The 22,245-nt window shown below is 41.5% G+C and overlaps 1 protein-coding gene across 1 annotated transcript in view; it reads right to left on the bottom strand.

The window, feature by feature from the left end:
• Positions 1-22,245, bottom strand: part of LOC126993587 (glutamate--cysteine ligase-like) — a 174,991-nt gene that overhangs the window by 45,660 nt on the left and 107,086 nt on the right. The window contains exons 12-13 of the mRNA XM_050852721.1: positions 7,837-7,980; positions 6,570-6,751 (exon numbers count right to left, since the gene is read on the bottom strand). Coding sequence (XP_050708678.1) covers positions 6,570-6,751; positions 7,837-7,980 — 326 coding nt within the window. The remainder of the gene's footprint in view (positions 1-6,569; positions 6,752-7,836; positions 7,981-22,245) is intronic.

Here is a 22,245-nt window from a genome sequence, read left to right as displayed (position 1 = left end):
CTACTCTCTAATAGAACCCACTATAGTCCCTTGGTATTGTTGACCTCGTCTGTAATGTATAAGGTCAATTATTAGAATATATTTGTTCGGTAAGATCATTTTTATTTCAGGGGAAAGTATATATATATATATATATATATATATATATATATATATATATATATATATATATATATATATATATATATATATATATATATATATATATATATATATATATATATATATATATATATATATATATATATATATATATATATATATATATATATATATATATATATATATATATATATTTTCCTTTACGAAAAAAAGCAATACCTTGTTTATTTTTCGCGATTCATAGTGTGTGGGATCTAGCATTTGAGTAGAAAAAATGTGATGAGTGTATTTTTTTTTATATAATTTTGATGTTTTTTTTATTCACACTTTATTGCCTTAGCATGCTCAAGGATATGAGTATGGGAAGGTTTAATCCCAGCAAAATCATTTTTCTGTATAAAAAAAGGTATACTTTGCTTCCTAATGTACTTAAAATTCATTTTGAGAATTGTAGGTCATGTTATGATTTTTTTTTTTTTTTTTAGTGTCTAGGAAAAAAATAAAATTAAAGTTATAATTTGAATTGCCTATTTTTCTGAAAGATCGAAGTATAACTATCTTTTCTTTCTTATATGTTCTCCCGCAGGCAAATGAATATGTTGAATTAGTGAAGGTAAGTTACCTTAGGTAACAGTTGCAATGCTTATATGGAGTTTAAGATTTTACCGTCATCAAAATCATTTTCTTAATGTCTGGAAAAAACAAGTGCTTTAACTAGCGAACTCTATTATTCTGTCTGTTATTTACAAATGAAAAAAAAAAAATCACCCTGTCAATAATTAGCACTTTGACATGCTCTAAATAAATGTATTATATTGGATTGCATATACTGATTTTTCAAAAGAGAAAGGAGAAAAGTATGAATAAAATTTAAGTTAGGAATGTCTTGTCTTATCTTTGCTCATTTGCTGACTAAGGGCCGCTTTCACAGTCAGGTTTGTTTGTTTTGATCGTTACCAATGAGCGGCGATCGCCGCTACCAACAAGAAATCCGCTTTCACAATCGTCTTTCGCGGCGCTGTTTGTTTGCATCAGTACCAAAGATTGGAACCTCTGGTAACGGAGCTCTGGTAGCCGCGGGTACTCCCCAATGGAGCTTACCAATGCCATTAATTAGTAAATAGTACAAATTCTTGCCCTGAAGTGGTTATATTATTTCTTTAAATGGATGTAAAAAAAATATTACACAATACAGCAACACGTTGCACGGCTTCAATGGTAAAAGGAGAAAACAATTATAAGACTTTGAATTACATGAACTCACTTCACCTGCTGACCAGTAAACGTCCTGCTGAGAATTTCAGTTTGATTGATTAATTGTTTATTGTTGCAAAATGTACAATAAAGGAGAAGGGAGGACTTTAATACTTGTCACCATTATTCACTTGTTATTCCTTCTTGGTTAAACTCTCTTATTATTCTAGATAGCCTCATATGTATGTATATGCATATGGCATACGTATAACGAAATCAGCTGTTATGTAATGAATAAATGTGAAGCCTGCTAAATAAGTGTGAATAATGAACAAATGTAATGAATATATACAGGTGAAGATCTTGCTGACATATGCTAAATAATATAATTTTTAAACTTTTCACCATTATTAAATAAATTTTCACCAGTTATCCCTCGGAAATATCAAGCTATCAGCAGATTTGATCGGTGTATTACAGCGAGACACTCCACAATTTTTCATCATATCTGTTCCTCTCAGTTATTCTTTATATTTATTCTTCACGTTTACTCTTTGTACGTTTATTTTTCACACTTATCCTTCGATCATAATCCTCCGCTCAGCTGATATAATGTTGACATTTCCCGGCGCTCCGGTATACCAACACAGCCGAATCACGCGCCTTCGTCTTGTCATGATCGTCACCACGCTGGTAGTCGCCGATACCAAGCGGATCGAGGCGATGGTAACGGCTGCTACCAGGATGGTAGGGCCTTTGGTTAGGATGCGTACCAGACGACTGTGAAAGTGGCCCTAAGACCAAATAAAATTTTTACGATCATCTCATCTTCAAGTGCAACTACATTAATTTTCAGTGTCGTATATATGCATTAACGAAAAGTAAAGATTATGGTTATGTGACTGTGAGCAGTAAACGAAAATATGATGTATGACACAGGTAACAGGTAATAGAAGGAGCCGTTGCAAGAAACGTAGCAGAAAGGTAATGGTATTCTTAGCAGGAAGGTTGTGGCAATATTCACGCTAAAGGTAGCAGTAACGTAGCAAGAAACGCAATGGGGTGTAGCAAATGGGATTTTTCAAGTGGTGAAAAAATCTACACAACGTAGAAGACAGGTTATGGTATGCTTATCATAAAGGTTGTGGGAATGTGCACACCAGAGGCACCAATAAGTAGCAAGGGCGTAATGGGATGTAGTAAAAGGGTTGTTAAAAGGTGATGGGGAAATAGTAACTAGGTAGTAGAAACGTTAAAGAAAAACATGCATATGATCCACAAAACGTTGAAATATTATTATTATTATTATTATTATTATTATTATTATTATTATTATTATTATTATTATTGTTATCATCATCATCATCTGTATGCCATGTGTGTGTACTATAACTTGTCTGAATTATTCCTCTCATCCAGAATTAAGATGTATTTTTACAGAGTGTAATTCAAAATTTATTGTGTCTATGTAATGATTTAATTAGTCAGACTGGATTAAGTTTGAATTTAAGACAAAAGAAAAATAATCAACCTTCATGAAGCTAATATAAAATTTTGGCATGCTAGCTTCTCACTAGATTTCAATAAAAATCATAAAATCTCATTCATTTTAATTATTCCTTATATAAAGACTGTAGCGGAGGTAGTTTATCTTTTTTTATCTTGACGCCCGGAAAAATGCGGGAGGGAGGGGGAGGGGGCAGGTGTATCCCACCTAATACTATCCCACATATTTCCCAGAGTTTTTCCGCATTGTTAGTTCGTGGTGAAGAACATGGACGGAAGGAGAAAGTATGAAACGTCTCCCACAACGTTCACACAATGTGTCATCTCCATGGCGGTCACTGTCGACACACGACCGACACGAACCATTAAACGACTTTCGTCTCCCACACTGTTTACACAAAGCACTGCTTTTCATTTTCACGAAATATATACCGTCATCCCGCAACAGCAATGAGTCAACCATGTGACGATAAGCCATTCCCAACCAGGGAAAGGGTTACCTATCACATCTGTTAAAGAGGGGGGGGGAGGGTTACCTATCACATCTGCTAAAGGGGGGTGGTTACACATCATATTTGCTAGAAAGGGGGGACAGGTGTGTCTAGTCCAACGACTTTTTGTAAACCGGGGAGAGGAGGAAGGAGCGGGAAGAGGGGGGGGATAGAGGGCCGGAAGCAAGTGTGTCATTTGTAACGACTTTTACGCCATCCTCCATAGTCTCTTTCCTGCTGTGATAGTGTTCGCACGTGTTACAACAAGGTAAGATTCCCGTCATTCATATGTTGCTTCTCTTTCCCCCTTTCTCTTTCACCTTCCCCCCCCCCCTTCTCTCTCTCTCTCTCTCTCTCTCTCTCTCTCTCTCTCTCTCTCTCTCCTCTTTCTCTCTCTCCATTTCTTCTCTTCCTTTCTCTCTCCTTTTTTCCTCTCTTTCTCTCTCTCCTTTTCTTCTCTTTCTCTCTCTCTCCTGTTATCCTCTCTTTCTCTCTCTCTCTCTCTCTCTCTCTCTCTCTCTCTCTCTCTCTCTCTCTCTCTCTCTCTCTCTCTCTCTCTCTCTCTCTCTCTCTCTCTCTCTCCTCTTCCAATCTCTCTCTCCTTTTCTCCTCTCTCTCTCTTCAAAGCCAACCTTGTACAAGGCCGACTCTTGAACCACATTCCAATCTTACCCAAACCCGCCACCCCATCCCTTCCCCCTCCTACCCATCCAAAACAACAACAATGGACGGGTTCATTGACTTTAACCATAACAAACATTCCGGTCCTTCGCAGATACTCATCTGTTCGTACTCGCAACTTCCGGTCACAACAACATTCATAATTCCGTTCCATCACCTCATTCGGACCCTAACAAAACACAACTGGTCGACTTCCGCTCGCAGGGACAACATCACTTCCGGTCGTTCAGCTATTCGTACCCTACTTCCGGTACAACTGGTCACATTCCGCGACCTATTTGTACCCAAACAAACAAAACTTTCATCCCATACTTCCGGTCTAACAAAACATACCCTATTTCCGGTCGTCCGTACCCTACTTCCGGTCTAACACAACAACATTCATACTCCCGTTCAATCAACTCATTCGAACCCCAACACAACTGCTCCGCTTGCTGGAACAACAACACTTCCGGTCGTTCAGCTATTCGTACCCTACTTCCGGTACAACTGGTCAACTTCCGCGACCTATTCGTACCCAAACAAACAACACTTTCATCCCATTCTTGCGGTCTAACAAAACATACCATACTTCCGTTCAATCACCTCATTCGGACCCTAACAAAACACAACTGGTCAACTTCCGCTCGCTGGAACAACAACACTTCCGGTCGTTCAGCTATTCGTACCCTACTTCCGGTACAACTGGTCAACTTCCGCGACCTATTCGTACCCAAACAAACAACACTTTCATCCCATTCTTGCGGTCTAACAAAACATACCATACTTCCGTTCAATCACCTCATTCGGACCCTAACAAAACACAACTGGTCGACTTCCGCTCGCAGGGACAACAACACTTCCGGTCGTTCAGCTATTCGTACCCTACTTCCGGTACAACTGGTCAACTTCCGCGACCTATTCGTACCCAAACAAACAACACTTTCATCCCATTCTTGCGGTCTAACAAAACATACCATACTTCCGTTCAATCACCTCATTCGGACCCTAACAAAACACAACTGGTCAACTTCCGCTCGCTGGAACAACAACACTTCCGGTCGTTCACCTATTCATACCCTACTTCACTCACCTATTCATACCCTACTTCCGACAAAACATACCCTACTTCCGGTCGTTCACCTATTCGTACCCTACTTCCGGTGCAACTGGTCGACTTCCGCTCGCACGACTTCCCGTTGATCTCATGTCCCATACACGACTATCGACTTCCGCTCGCAGGACACCCCGTAAATCTAAAATGCCATGGACGAATGCCATCCGGTCATTGATCTATGCGTACCCATACAAACAAAACTTTCATCCCATATTTCAGGTCTACCCTATCCGGTCGTTCGTACCCTACTTCCGGTACAACTGGTCAACTTCCGCGATCTATTCGTACCCAAACAAAAAAAACTTTCATCCCATACATCCAGTCGTTCGTACCATACTTTCGGTCGTTCGTACCCTACTTCCGGTCTACCAAAACTCTTTCAGACCCTACTTCCGGCCATTCATTCGTACCCTACCAAAACACAACCCGGTAAAACGAGAATGCCAGGACAGCCTCAGCTTGTCGCTTCCAGTAAAACGTGAATGCCAAACTAGCTTCAGGCAATTTGAAGCTGGTTTGGCATTTTATCTTCTACTAGTTAAGGGAGCAAGAAGATCGCCAGCAGAACGCCCCTTGCGGAACCCATACTGGCGATCAGATAGAAGGTCAGAAGTGGAAAGATGCTTTTGAATCTTCCGGTTAAGGAATGATTCAAAAACTTTATATAGACAGGAAAGTAAAGCTATAGGGCAGTAGTTTGAGGGATTGGAACGGTCGCCCTCCTTAGGCATAGGCTGTATGAAGGCGTACTTCCAGCAGGAAGGAAAGGTAGATGTTGATAGGCAGAGACGAAAGAGTTTGACCAGGCAGGGTGTCAGCACGGAAGCACAGTTTTTAAGAACAATAGGAGGCACTCCATCAGGTCCATAACTCTTCTGAGAGTCGAGGCATAGAAAACATCGTTCTTATAATTGACCTCTCTGTTGGTCATTCTTTAATACTCTCTTCTATAGGAGCAGTGCTTGGAGGGCATTTTTGTTTTCATATGTTTTTGCCCTTGAACTGCATCCTTTACCGTAACAAAAATATGCATTGAAATCACCCAAGACAACGAGTATGTCGCGCTGGGGGCAACGATCGACTATGGAGTCAAGTTTGGTATAACGCATTTCTTTCTCTTCAATTTGCCCCATCTCGGTAGTAGCGCTCATTGCAAGAAGAAAAAAGAAGAAAATGTGCTTCAACCGCACCAGCTTATCAACCGGTGTAACCCCAATAACAGAGGACTACAGTCGGCTAAAAATGGTTGTAACTACTCCTCTGAGGGGAGCACTATCGTTCTAGCCTGACCAGCAGTATACAGGTATAGCTCCCACTACTGATCTTTGCTTTGCCAAGTCTCTTCAACTCTCATTGTACCAAGGAGGCGTATAAATAAAACCGCAATGGAATTCAAGATTCGCAAAACCGTAAATTATCACCTAACCAGAAGAACCCTTACCTTACTTCCTTGTACTGAGGTTGAGTATTGGAATTGTGACAGAGATTTTTTTACTCACTTGTACTCCGGATGTGTGGTGACAAAGTTCCTCATCCAGGTGGCTGTGGTCATGGCAGCCCCTGATGCCCGAGCACTGATAAAGCTGAGGTACTGGCTAATGGTGCAAGCTGTGTTGGCGTCCATGTCCAGCGCCCCAAGATACTGCCGCACCAGTGGTATCAGACCCACAAACTCGTCCCCCTAAGAAAAGCGTATCTACTGTAGCAGTTGGGGACTTAAGAGCTGGAGGATGGAGATCAATATTAGAGTTGTGCTTTTCTTTTCTTTGCCCCTTTCTTTAGCTCCATCCCAGACTCTGTTGACTTTGCACGGTTCTATACTTTTTAGTATTTATCTTCCTGCTTTCCACTCCGTCCCTAATTCCTTCTTACTAACACTATGTTACTCATTATTGTCATTCAAACAGTCGATCTGTCAAAGTGCAAACTACCTTCTAGCTCTGGGGCATGCTAACTTCTCAGTTCTTTCCTAACTCTTATTACTAACTCAATATTACTCATTTTATAGCTTCAAACCAATTGATTAATCATGAGGGCAAACTACCATCGAGCTCTCGTGTTGATAAAGCTAGATTACATTGAAAGGATATTTCCTCTCCATATAACGGTTTTGTTATTTATTTAAACTTACTAAACACATTATCAATCTTCACATTACTTTCAGTCAATCGTGAATGCAAACTATCTCCTACCTCTGGTTAATCATTCAAACTCCCTTTTCCACAAATCTCTGTTTGGGTAAGATTATTATCATTCTCGTTATTGTCGTCGTCCTTGTTGTTGTTGTTGTTGTTGTTGTTGTTGTTGTTGTTGTTGTTGTTGTTGTTGTTGTTGTTGTTGTCGTTGTTGTTATTGTTATTAGTTATTATTATTATTATTATTATTATTATTATTATTATTATTATTATTATTATGATTATTATGATTACGATTATGATTATGATTATGGTTATGATCGTTGTTGTTGTTGTTGTTATTGTTGTTGTTATATTATTATTATTATTATTATTATTATTATTATTATTATTATTATTATTATTATTATTATTATTATTATTATTGCTGTTATTGTTATTATTATTATTATTATTATTATTATTATTATTATTATTATTATTATTATTATTATTATTATTATTATTTTTGTTATTGTTATTGTTATTGCTGTTATTGTTATTATTATTATCATTATTACTATTATTATTATTATTATTATTATTATTATTATTATTATTATCATCATCATTATCTGCTTTATGTCAGTACCTTTCCGTTGATGATTTCGCTGACGGTCATCTGACTAACATCGTCGGCCTTGTTTCCGTCGCGGCCGAAAAGATTTCGTCTGAACCACATTTTCTGCTCCAGCACAGCGTTCCGCTTCTGGCAGTTCTTCATATTCTCTTCAACCTGCCGCCGAAAACTTATTAGCGCCGACGAAATATTGAAAGCATCAAACATAAATGAATTTGTGGATCTTTCATGCCCAAATTATTTGCCTAATCAATAAAGTTATAAAACAAAGACTGAGAAAATGCTACTATACTCTGATACAAAAGATCTTATAAATGGTAAGACGCCCCTCTAGTGAAAGTCCCTGTGGTGGAAATGTAATCGGTCGACGATGGCGCCGCCAAACGACTAGGATTGCGATTTTGTCCTTCTTACATGGTGAGCATGGTGACTCCCGCTTTATGGATGAAAATTATTACTCTGTTGATACTATCATCTGGAATTTTGATTAAATGTATTCACATTAGATAGTCTCTGCTGCGGCACGAGTACAAAAATATATCCTAATGGCGGATCTAGGTGTGTTTGGTCCCATTAAAAGACGAAATCAGTGGGGGTGGCGGTGAGAGAGGGATGAAGATGTACTCAAGATCTAAGACTTTAGATTTTGGATGTACTATGCTTTGAATTGGTAGGTACGTAGTGCAGGGAGGAAGAAAAAATAGTGGAGTAAGCATGAAGGGCAGCAAAAGAGTACTGTGTTATCCCCAACACTGCAATATGTGATGTCCTTGGGAAAAGACTCGTGCGTTAGTTCAAACCAGAAAACGAGGGAAACAAAGCGACACACACACACACACACACACACACACACACACACACACACACACACTAACATACAGCTGATGCGGCCTTGCCTATCTTCTTCGTTGTCTGGTTTGAACTAGAAAAAAAAGAGACCTTTAAAAGGGACATCATGTATTGCAGTGTAAAGGATTGCTCAATATCTTTATGCTGTCCTTTAGGCTTATTCTTACACGAGTCCTTTCTTCCTCTATGAGCTGCGTATATTTTCTTGATCCTTCCTTCACCGCCAGTCTACTGATACACACACACACACACACACACACACACACACACACACACACACTCAGTGGTAAAGTGCCAATCGAATGGAAGAGCATTTTTTTTTAAGTGCTCCCTGTAGCGCCGGTAGGCTTTCTTGGACGGCCCCAACCCGTCAGCGGCGCAATCTAATTTAATTTAAAGTGGCTGCCGTGGTATATGACTCTTGCTTGGCCCATGCTGCCCCTGGTGCTCCACTTGAACATAGTCGCTGAAGTTAGGGTTGATTGAAGATCTGGGCAGCATTCGGCAGCACTTGGCGATGATTGGAAATTGTCAGCGTGTATCGATGGGACTTGAACCTAGGTCCACGGGCTCACCACGCCCGCACGTTAACCACTCGGCCACTGCCTCCAAGATATAATGCAAATATATATAACTGGAAACAAAGAAGAGTCGTCGAATTGTAGAAGGAAGGCTTTATAGAGAACGAAGATCTTGTGTAACAAACTTACCAAGTTTCAATTCGAGAGTGGAAAGAGAGGGATGGGAGGATTATATCTACCTGGACTTGAAGTTTTTTGTTAAAGTGCCATATAAAAGACTGATATGGAAATTGGAGAAGAAAGATGGACTGCAGGGAGCAATGATAGCCTAGATGAAAGACTTCTTAGAGGGAAGATAAATGAAAACAGTGGTAAGAGATAAAAAGTCGAAGTGGAGACAATTGACAAGCGGTGTTCCCTAAGATTTAATAGTGGCACACATAATGTTTTTATTTTATATAATTAGTATGACGGAAGGAATCGACAACTATTGAAGTTTGTTTGCATATTATGGAAAATTAAGGAGAAAAAAATAACTCAAGAAGACAAAGTTACACAATGATATATATAAAATATATAGATGGAACGAAATATGAGATATTGAATTTAATATAAAATGTATCGAGTGCTGCATACTGAAAGGAGTGAAAGAAGACACTGGAGACAATGTAAATGAGCGATGAATTATTACTGGAAGAGAGAAAAGAGAAATACTTGGGAGTTGTTATACAGGAAAACCTATCGCGTGAAAGTCACATCAACAAAATATTTGGAGAAACATAAAAGAGTTCTGGAGAAATATATGAGTAACGTCCCATCACTTGGACAATGATATGATGAAGAAGTTAATTACTTCATTGATTAAACCAAAATTTGGATTATGTAGAAGTAGTATGGCAACAACGTCAACGGAAGCATATAAAGAAAAAAAAATAATGCATCTCCATTCTTTCATCCCCTTCACTGGTAAACTCCGGAACAGTCTTCCTTCGTCTGTATTTCCTCCTGTCTATGACTTGACCTCTTTCAAGAAAAGTGAATCAAGAAAACCTCTCCAACCGAAATAGACCTCTCTTTACTTTTTATTTTTGTGGGACGGCGAACAGCGGGCTTTTTTTTGTACTCTTTTTATTGCCCTTGAGCCGCATCCTTTGATGTAAAAAAAAAAAAGGAAAGCCTCGGATAAGTGTATGTTATCATTTAGAAGATCTTTGCTAATACTGCTGAAAAAATATGAGATCGTCATTTACTAAATAACTTGACCAATAAGTTAATCACTAAATTGCCTTTGTAATGCCCAGATTTACCAATACTGGAAAGCTGCTATAATGCAGGGATATTAATATGAATTCGTACATAAAGGTAATACAAGTTAATATAGTAATATTTTTGAAAAGTTTCCATACTTCAGGGGTAAGAAAATTGATTCATACACAAGATAATATAGTAATAGTAAGGTAAGTAAGTAGCAATATTAATAATCAGTCAATCAGTCAATTAGAAGGGGCATATACGGGGGGGGGGGGGAGGAGGGGGGTCACTTCGTCCACACTACGACGCTAGAGTCGGGGGTCCCTCCGGGCAAGTTTCCATGCAGGACCCTTTCCCTTTCCTTACCTCAAGGCAGGAACTATTGACTATTGAGCTCTTTCTAGAAATTATGTGGGCGTTTCCTTGGCTTCCTCCACTCAGGTCTCTTGAGGAGATAACCCGGTTAGCAGGGTCAGCTTTAGGGTAGCGTGCCACATACCCATGGAGCCTGAGTTGGTGTTAACTCAGCCTCATGGAGTAAATACCGGTTTGACACAGTTATTCCAACGATATAACGTGATTCTGCGTTGGTACTTAATACCAAAGACATTAATCCGCCTCTTTTGGTCACTAGTTAGTGTTACTGTCACATCCATGGAGTAAGACTTGACTTGAAGATCCGGATCTTTGTAGCTCTGCACAGGTATCGGCGACTCCATATACTTGTGCTAAGCGAGTTTTTAAGCGAAGGCGAAGCCAGTCCGCCGTAAAACTTCCTGATGAGATCCGCCGTTGTGCTGTACTACACTACCAAGGTATGTGAAATTGTCCAAAATATCAATGCCTTCACCACATGCATGAAGAGAAAGTACTGTTACATCTAGCAAGGCTCCAAACACCTGTAGTCTTGGCCCAGGAGATCTGGAGTCTCACGGTCTTCACCTCCTCGTGCCTAGAGAGTCATCACCATGGGGGATCTCCAGTGAATCTGCAACGATTACTGTATCAGCAGCAAAAATAATGAGTGACCCTGGCAGTCCTAGAGTACGGGCTAGTTTATAAACCAATGGTCCTTGCAAGAATCATGCAGAGTCGCAGGATACTTCAGAGTGCCTCGCGATGCACTGAATAAAGCGCCTTCTTGAGATCAAGATTAAAAGCATCCTTTGTCGAACCTCACGTCGGCGCTAGGATATGGTTAGTTACCGACTTACCAGGCGTGGAACAGGAAAGCTTAGGCCTTTGCAGCTTCAATAGCTGGTTATACGAATCCGCATGAGCATTAGATGGGCAAGACCTGCCAAGCGTGCCTTGTTTCTCTTTGAGAGAGCTCTAGCCCTCCACGACAAAGCCCTATATTGGTCACGATTCCCAGTAAGCCTGGCAGCGCGACCCTTCTCGATAGTCTCCGGCAACTACCCCGAGGCAAAATGACACCCTGATCTCGAGCCCTGTCTAATGTACTCCTGAACAGGTTGAATTTCACGTTTGAAAATATCCCGGAACTCTATAGGGTCATCAAGGGTGCTGAGTACATTGAACAGATTCGAGACTCACTTAATACTCATGAGCACATTTTAGGTCTTTCAGCCTTTAGATGGACACAGTATAGCTGGATCTCGAGATTCTTCTTGACCTGACATAAAGCTTCAGTTTTGCAACAAGCCTATGATCAGTTGTAAATAATTCGGCACTATGGAAAGCTCTAAAGTTCTGCAAGATCCTCCAACTAGTTACTAAATCTTACAGGGATGTTAATTACCTTAACTACCCCTCCAGCATTGCTGTACCAGCTCCAGTGGTGCAGCTTTGGTCTTTGGCACCAAGAATTTGCAATTCTCAGCCTCTTGTATCGTTCAAAATAAAGGAAAATAGAACTGTTGGTGTTCCTGTTACCAGAACCATGGGGATAAACACGTAACTGATAGCCAATCCTGTCAGCACTAAAGTCAACCAAGACAATGAGTGTGTACAGAGAGAAGCACTGGTCTAATACGACGACGAGTTTGGCGTAGAAAACTTCATTCACCTCAGTTTCACATATATCCATTAGGGCGTACACTGTAGGGGTGTGCTTCAGCCTCACTTGAATTATGCGCTCATCAACCAGAGTAACCTCAACCACAAATGCCTCCAGTTGGCAGGAGATACATTTTGCTACCCACTCAAAACAGACATTATTTCTCATGCCGGACCAGTAATAAGTGTCCCCCCACTACTAATGGCACCTCTGCCAAGTTTCCTCGTCTCAGAGAGTCCCATTTTACCCACCCTCAGCCTTTTGAACGCGTTCGGTACGTAAGTCAGTAGATGATTTTTCGAGAGACTTTATACGTATCAGGAGTAGGGTGAGATGAGGATAATCCGAACAGCTAGTTGAAAATATTCACAAAAATCAGGTAAACAACTTCAATGGAAAATAATACTTGCACAATATACTATAGGTAAAGTCCTATCATGGTAATATTTACTAATAATGTCATTAAGTTCCTTTTATATGAGTTTTATTCAGATGCTACCCTTAGTTAGGGTTCAGACACTGCATGGGGATGATCTAAACAATAAGTTTCAGTAATAAAATGAATAGTGAGTTGTAAAGAACGTTAATCTGAAATTAAATATTTAAAGAAAATGAACGAAACATTTTATGAACCTATTGTCCCACAAATATGTGTGCATTTGTCTACATTGGATTTCAGTATTTATCTGCTGTAAAACAAACCAGGTTTCAGTGTTCAGTATCAATCTGTAATTGTAACTGTTCTCAAAACTAAGGCAAATGAACCTGTACAGCAGAATATGACCATAGAAGGGCTGATATAAGCACCTTGTATTTGCTCTGCTTACCGCTTATGGAAGGAAGTTAGAGCGATCTTGAATAAAACAAATCGAGCAATTTTGGCTCTTATAGACTCTCCCAAGACCCCTTTTACTTTATCCTCATTTGTCTTACTTTCGTTCTCTACTTCAAGAAAGTAGAATCTGTCTATATGTCCAACTTTAGAACTTATTTTCAAGAAAGAAATGTTATACTTGCAATTGTCTTCAGCACATCTTGCCAACGTAATACACCTTACTTCCGACACTCCTTTCCTCTTTTAGCTCCAGCTCAACTAATTCAAAGTCGTTGGGCTCTGGGATCTTGTCCTGGAAAAGATCCTAGACCTCATCCAAATGCTCGGAAGAATCATCGAAAGGCAAATTTTCAGGATTCTCCTTCTCTGAGGTGTCTTGCATTTTGTCTCGTTTGGTTTGAGATCCCTTCTTATTAACTTCATTTTCCCGTTTTCCTTGTTTCTTCTGTAACTTACGCTTCATTTTTGTTTCCTTATCTTCTAATCTGGAAATAGCCTGTACATTTTATGTTAGAATGCATGCTTTTATCTTCTTCCTCCCATTTCCAACAGGTCTTACAGGAGCTTTAGGAAAAGAACGAACTGTTTCTGAAGTAGGGGACTATTGCAATTGTCAGAGGAAGCAGACGTTGGTTAACAGTGTAGGGCCTGTAGGCATTTATATGGAATTTCATGGGGATAATCCTCCATCGGTACCCCCCCATACATTGCAAATCAGTTCCTGCATTTATGTCAAAGGTTAAATCTGGCTGGTAACGTTCATCATCGGATATTAATAAAGCTACGTAGTTTTCATTGTTAAATACCAAACTACTAGGATCAGTACGTATTGACAGTCAAGAAGCACCGTATCAGACATACGAAATATAACATCGAGTTCTCAAAGAATCGAAAATCTTATTTTAAAAGTCCAACACCCCCACCGTTTCGCAGATCAGAGCGTCGCGCCATCTTGATGGTTCCCATTTTCTTCTTTTTGCATCAAGGGGAAATTATTTTATTACTGATATGGAAGATATATTAATTATAGGCGTTGTTTGTCACACCCCCGTGTTCGTTCTACTCTCATCTCACCCTACATACGCACAGCCTTCCCAAGGATAATTCCGGGCCGGATTCTGCGGGTGGGTGCCACCTTCAAACAAAAAAGAGGGGCAAGAGGGGCTCATCCTCCTTCGAGATGCAGGTGTCCCGTAAGTTTTGATCTGCATTTGACAATAATGGCAAGCTCGCCCGATGTAGATGTATCGAGGAAACCGACCGCGTGGTCGGGCACCTCGTCAAAACCGGATAGGGGTCGAGGCTGTCATCGCGACCCAAACCTCTACTTTTTATGTTGTTTTTAGCAAGGGGTACCGTTTGTGGGGAGGGGTTGCATGTCCCTCCTTATCCAACCCACCCTAACTGCTAGCCGTATGACAGAGACGAAGGACCCCTGAGAGGATAAATTCCCTGATCACATGAGGAGAGAAACATGAACAGGAAGAAGGAAACAAGAAAGAGAAAACACAGCTCAGGAAGGTTGAGGACGCTGGACTCCTCATCCAGATAGACCGGCCCCCACCTAATAGTAGCCTGATAAGAGCAAGGTAATAATCTGGTACTTTATAGTAATTATCATAGCTGGGCGTTATCGCGATAAGTTATCGCGATACTTTATCGCTGATAACAAAATCGGATTATCGACCATCCGCTACTTATTTGAATATATATCGGTATCTTCGTTACTTTTGTAAGCAAACTAGCGATAATCGCTACTTTTTTTCCGCCTCTCAGGAAAAAAATGTTGTCTCCTTACTGCGCATGCGTGGCCCGGTGTTGTATGAAAAAACTTCGGGGTATGAAATATCTTCGGTGATGAGATTTCATACTTAGGTCATGAAAATTAAAACACTAGGTTATTTTTTTATGCTACTCAAAAATCAATATATCACAGAGAAAAATCATTTAACTTTGCCCCAAAAATGATTATTCACTGCCTCAAATTTAATATTCCATATTCGTTTGTGAGCATGCCATGGTGTTGAAGGCACCCGGTGTTGTGTTATTTGGTGTCCCATCGTCAAAAGCTGGCGCTTTTGTGTAGAAACACTGGTCTCTCGTGAACTGCGCATGCTCAGACCATTAAGTGTAGACCTGTACAGTCTCACAATGCTTTTTTAACACATAATAGTTGCTGGAAAGCTGAATCAAACATACAGTACCACCACCCTCGCTGTTTCTAGAACGACGTACACTCTGTACATATAAGAACATAAGAACATAAGAACGCAGGAGTCTACAAGAGGCCGGTAGGCCTGTACGAGACAGCTCCTTTGACCCTAAGCTCCCGTGTATCTAACCCCACCTAATATCGCTGTCCATGAATTTATCTAGTCTATTTTTGAATGTGACAATTGTATTGGCACTCACCACATGACTGCTAAGCCTATTCCACTCATCCACCACCCTGTTAGTAAACCAATTTTTGCCTATGTCCCTGTTGAATCTGAATTTATCCAGTTTAAACCCATTACTTCGTGTCCTACCCGATTCTCTTATCAGCAAAACCTTATGAATGTCTCCCTTATTAAAGCCCTTCATCCATTTATAAACCTCGATCATGTCTCCACGCACCCTTCGCCTTTCTAGAGAATGCAAGTTTAACTGTTTGAGTCTTTCCTCGTATGGCAAGTTTATCAACCCCTGAATCATCTTAGTCATCCTCCTCTGCACTGCACCGATTCTAACATTTTGATATCCATTCTATAGTAAGGTGACCAGAACTGAACCGCATAGTCAAGATGAGGTCTAACTAATGCTAAATATAATTTGAGGAAGACTTCGGGGCTTCTGTTGCCTACGCTCCTTGAAATAAATCCCAGTACCCTATTAGCTCGATTTCTAGCTTGAATGCATTGTGCCCTTGGACGGAGATCAAAGCTCACTAAGACCCCTAAATCCCCCTCGCACCCAGATCTGCTTATGAGAGTGTCATTTAAGCAATAGTTATGTGAGGAGTTGTTCCTACCTACACTCAGAATACTTAACTTCCCAACATTGAACTCCATCTGCCATTTATCCGCCCAGTCATACAATCTGTTGAGTTCACCTTGGAGAATACTAGCGTCCCGATCCAACTCAATTACTCTACCGATCTTGGTATCATCTGCAAATTTACTAACATCACTACTAATTCCTGTATCTAAGTCATTGATATAAATAATAAACAAAAGTGGACCTAATACCGAACCTTGTGGGACCCCACTCGTAACACATCCCCAGTCAGATCTTTTACCATTGATTTGCACTCTTTGCTTCCTATTGCTAAGCCACGCCTTGACCCAGTTCAAAACTTTACCCTCTACTCCGTGAGCCTGTAATTTAAGCAACAGTCGTTGGTGAGGAACTTTGTCAAACGCTTTACTAAAATCAAGATAGATTACATCATAATTTTCATCTCTGTCAACCGCCTCAAATACTTTATTGTAGAAGGACAAGAGATTGGTGAGGCATGACCTACCTTTTGTGAACCCATGCTGCGAGTCGTGAATTAAGCTATGTTTCTCTAAATGCTCCCGAATGTTCCTGGCTATTATGGACTCCAGCATCTTGCCTATAACCGATGTTAAGCTGATTGGGCGATAGTTTGAAGCAACTGACCTGTCCCCCTTTTTAAAAATCGGCGTCACATTAGCTACTTTCCATAGGCTCGGCACATAGCCAGTATTTACCGACATCTTAAAGATGTCGGTTAGTGGGTCACTGAGTACATCACCTAATTCCTTTAATACCTTAAAGGAATTTAATACCTTAAATACAACTCGTACAGAGTGTCGTCCTAGAAACAGCGAGGATGGTGGTAGTTGTACTATATGTCTGATTCAGCCTTCCAGCAACTCTTAATTACGGTTTAAAAGCTTTGTGAGACTGTACAGGTCTACGCTTGCTGGTCTGAGCATGCACCGTTCACCTCTTTAAGATGTCGGTAAATACTGGCTATGTGCCGAGCCTATGGAAAGTAGCTAATGTGACGCCGATTTTTAAAACCAGTGTCTGTAAACAATTTTTGACGGTGGGGACGCCAAATAACACAACACCGGTTCAGGCATTTCTAGTATTAACGTCCATATGTACGTATCAACGTGTGGTTTTAAGGTTTTGTAAGTTTCCTAAAATACAGATAATGAAAATTTGAATTCATCAATGTTGTTCTATCTGAAATATCAATATAGTATCGTTTTCGCCTATCGGACTTATCGCTAGCTAGTATCGGAATTGTGGATATATATCGGGTATCGGTTATCGGTTATCGCCTATATTTGTGTCTCTAGTTAACGAATATCGGTTATCGCCGTTAAGGTTTTTCATTATCAGTTATCGGTTATCGGGAATAAGGTTTTCTGTTATCGTGCCCAGCTATAGTAATAATGTAATATCAATCAATCAACGGGGGCATACGCCGGGGGATTTGTCGCTTCACCCACCTTATGACGCCAAGTCCGGGGGTCCCTCCGGGCGAGACTCCATGTCGGCCCATTTCCCATCCTGAACACCTCCGGGTAGGGTCCATCGACTTGTTCAAGTCACGAACTCCGTGGGCGTCCCCTTGCCTTCCTCCACTCATGATTGTCTATTATAGAGACAACCTGATGACCAGGATTAGCTTCTGGGTAACGTGCCACGTGCCCGTATAGCCGGAGTTGTCGTTGACGGACTATGCAGGTCATAAATGTCCAATCAGTCTCACGGAGTAGTCGCCGGTTTGACACAGTCATTCCAGCGATATCCCATGATTCTGCGTAGACATTTATTACCAAAGGCATCAATCCGCCTCTCCAAGTCCTCATTTGGCGTACTTGTCTCACAGCCATAGAGTAAGACAAGGACCACAAGGGACTTGAAGATCTAGATCTTTGTCCTTCTGCACAGGGTATTGACAACGCCATATACTCGTGTTGAACGAGTCCATAACATCGTGGGCATAGCCAATCCGCCGTAAGACTTCCTGGCGAGACTCACCGTTGTTATGAACTACGCTACCAAGATACGTATAACTTTCTGAGATCTCAACGTCCTCGCCACACACATGAACAGACTGTACTACTTCATCTAGCAAGCCTCCAAACACCTGTACCTTGGTCTTGGCCCAGGAGACCTGAAGTCCCAAGGGCTTCTCCTCCTCGTGTAGTGCATCGAGAGCCATCACCAGAACCTCCAGCGACTCCGTCAGGATTACTGCATCATCGGCAAAAACAAGGTCTGTGACCCTGGTATTGCCAATGGATGCTCCGCAATGACTCTGGTCTACAACTCTACCTAGTACCCAGTCCATACAAGTGTTGAAAAGCGATGGGGCAAGTACAAAGCCCTGCCTCACGGCCGCATTCACGGGAAAGAAGCTGGACAAGATCCCCTCACACTTTACAGCACTCTCTGTCCCAGAATACAGGCCAGCCACCAAAATAATAGTCCTTGCAGGAATCCCACGGAGTCGCAGAAGATCCCAGAGGGCCTCGCGAGGCACTGAGTCAAACGCCTTCTTGTAGGCTGCAAGCATCCCCTGTCGCAACTCACGTCGGCGCTCCACCAGTACGCGAACGCTAGGATACGGTCAGTTGTTGACCTACTAGGCGTGAACCCGGACTGTCCTGGTCTCTGCAGCTTCAGCAGCTGCCTGCGAAGTCGCATCAGCAATTGATGGGCAAGCACCTTGCCTAGCACACTGAACAGTGCAATACCACGGTAGTTGTTGCAGTCCTGTCGGTCCCCTTTCCCTTTACAGATTGGGACGACCAAACCCCTCTTCCAGTCAGGAGGAATGGTACCGGACTGCCATACGGCAGTCAAGACCACATGCAACTCACGGATCATGGCCTCACTTCCAACTTTGAGCAGCTCCGCACTGATGTTACAGGTGCCAGGTGCCTTTCCACCCCTCAACTTTGCCACAGCCTCTCTTACCTCAGCCAGAGAGGGTGGGTTTTCGTCGATGGGTGGATCAGCATCCGCCAACTGCAACCCAGCAACTGGAAGCCGCCCACGTGGAGGGTCCGCCGTGTACAGCTGCTCAAAGTACTCAGCCAAACGAGCCTTCTGCCCATGCATGTCCGACACGAGGCAGCCGTCAGCTGTTCGGATAGCACTCACCTGAAAGGAAGACTCGGAGCGGAGCTTCTTCAGGGCTTGGTAAGCAGGTAGGTCATTCGCATTTAAACGGCCCTCGACATACTCAGCAAGAGCCCTGACATACCTCTCCTTGTCTCTCCTCAGGAGAGCTCTAGTCCTACGCGACAGAGCTCTGTATTGGTCCCAATTCCCAGGAAGTCTGGCAGAGCATGCCATGGCTGTGACCGGGCTTTCTCATAAGGACCTCACAGTGTGTACTGTGTTGTTGGCGTAAATGATTGTTCTATGGAGTCTTGCATAATATATTTAATGGTGTGAGGCGTTTTTACAATCAGGGTAGGTGGATTTATCCAGCCTCTTCTGATAACTCAGAGGGGCTGGATGGTGCCCATATCGTAGTCAAGTATGGCTGGTGGCGAGGGATTCTGAAGGATGGATTTCTGGTGGACGGGCGTGCAGAAAAGTGTTGTCTTTTAGTGACTGGATGGATCAATGAGTGATTTGTGAATAGATATGTATCTGGAAGCTGGTTTTGTGGTGGTGGTTGGGGGGGTGGGGGGGTGAAAGTGCTTTTTTTTTTTTTTTTTTTTTACAGCTAAGGAGACAGTTCAAGGTCGTAAAGAAAATAAAAGTCCGCTACTTACTGTTCCTGAATAGAAGTCAAAGGAGTGACCAAAAAGAGAGGTCAATTTCGGGAGGAGAGGTGTCCTGATACCCTTCTCTTGAAAGAGTTCAAGTCGTAGGCAGGAGGAAATACAGATGAAGGAAGATTGTTCCAGAGTTTACCAGCGTGAGGGATGAAAGAGTGAAGATGCTGCTTGACTCTTCCATAAGGGGTTTGGACAGTATAGGGATGAGCATGAATAGACAGTCGTTTGCAGCGGGGCCGCGGGAGGGGGGGGGTAGCATGCAGTTAGCAAGTTCAGAAGAGCAGTTAGCATGAAAATATCGATATAAGATAGAAAGAGAGGCAACAATGCGGCGGAATTTGAGAGGTAGAAGACTATCAGTATGAGGAGGAGAGCTGATGAGACGAAGAGCCTTTGACTCCACTCTGTCATGGTGAGCTGTGTGAGTGAAACCCCCCCACACATGAGATGCATACTCCATACGAGGGCGGACAAGGTCCCTGTAAATGGATAGCAACTGTGCGGGGGAGAAGAACTGGCGGAGACGGTACAGAACACCCAGCCTCGAGGAAGCTGATTTAGTAAGAGATGAGATATGAAGTTTCCAGTTGAGATTTTGAATTAAGGATAGACCGAGGATGTTTAGTGTTGAAGAAGGTGATAGCTGAGTGTTGTCAAAGAATAGGGGATAGTTGTTTGGAAAATTGTGTCGAGTGGATAGGTGGATAAGCTGTGTTTTTGAGGCGTTGAAGGACACCAGGTTCCTCTTGCCCCAATCGGAAATAATAGTAAGGTCTGAGGCTAAGCGTTCTGTTGCCTCCAGCCTTGAATCGTTAAGTTCCTGTAGGGTGGGTGTTCTATTAAAAGAAGTTGAGTAATGCAGAGTGGAGTCATCGGCGTAACAATGGATAGGACAGTTCGTTTTGGAAAGAAGATCAGCAATGAACAACAGAAAGAGAGTGGGAGATAGGATAGAACCCTGTGGGACAGCACTGTTGATAGGTTTAGGGGAAGAACAGTAACCGTCTACCACAGCAGAAATAGGCTGACAGTATTTGTGTATAATATCTTTTGTAGGGTGTTGTATTGATGTTCTTTGATCTGTGTCGGTGTTCTGTCATGTAGTGTAGAGGGTGGTGGTGGTTTGTGCTTCTAAAGTCAAATTGATGCTTTACTTTGAAGACTTTGGTGTCATGGTGTAGGTATTTTGTAGGTGTGGTAGATGTGCAGACTTTAAGTATTATCCTTAGAGCTTTGTTCGGTAAGGTTTGCAATGTGTTGAGGTGAGTTTCAGGAAGGTTAGGAGCCGACGCAGAACTAGCATAATCCATCATTGAGCCTATATATTTTTTTATACTGTATTAGTGTTGTATCCAAATGTCGTATTGGCAAGTGATTTGAGGGCGTTTAGTCTCAGAGTGATTTATTTTTATTTTATGTTTATGATGTTCAAGGGGACCTTCTGTTTTGAAATAAGATGTAAATTCTCAAAATCATTTTTCTTCCAGTAGATAGAACGTTACGTAATCTCTTTCATCCAAATTGATTTTTTTTGTTGAAATAACTTTTTAAATGGCATTCAAAGGGCCCGCGCGCTTCGGGGCTTACATTAAGTCGCCCGCCTGCCACACCCATACTCATAACATTTGAAAGCTACTGAAAAAAAAAAAAAAAACGCGCAAAGATAGTTTTTCTTTTTAGTTTTGTTACTCCTCTTTCCATCTCGTACTCTCAGTCGGTACTACAGAAAACTGGCTTGGTCTGGGTCTGGGTAATCTTCCACTGTCACTCGGAAAAGCTAAAACAAGCTGTGTGGTCCACATTTCCTAGTCGTAAACCTTCAAAGAGGAAGAGAGAGGTGTTATATGAAGGATATGCCCCAGGAAAATTCTGAATTCAGAATCGGGTTGGGCTAGCAGTGAAGTGAAGGGAAGAAGCAAAATATACTCCTTCACGAAGAAGCCGCTTACCCAATAACTCCCAGTGGTGAGTTACTAGATATACTGTCAAAGGCTCATCAGGCATGACAGGCATGGAAGTATTATCAGGCCAAAAATCACATTTGTAGGTTAAAAACTAACCAAGGTATTACTATGTAAGCAAAGTTTTCTTTTTCCGGGCTCTCCTGAAAAAAAATACTTTTGACATACAAAAAATGCTTCTTCTCTTTTATTTATGGACGGATTTTTGTGATTCAAACTTTATTTG

This window comes from Eriocheir sinensis, unplaced genomic scaffold (genome assembly GCF_024679095.1).
Source record: "Eriocheir sinensis breed Jianghai 21 unplaced genomic scaffold, ASM2467909v1 Scaffold64, whole genome shotgun sequence".
Classification (NCBI taxonomy): domain Eukaryota; kingdom Metazoa; phylum Arthropoda; class Malacostraca; order Decapoda; family Varunidae; genus Eriocheir; species Eriocheir sinensis.
The sequence above is the reverse complement of the archived record's forward strand: the minus strand, read 5'-3'. Positions and strand labels throughout refer to the sequence as shown.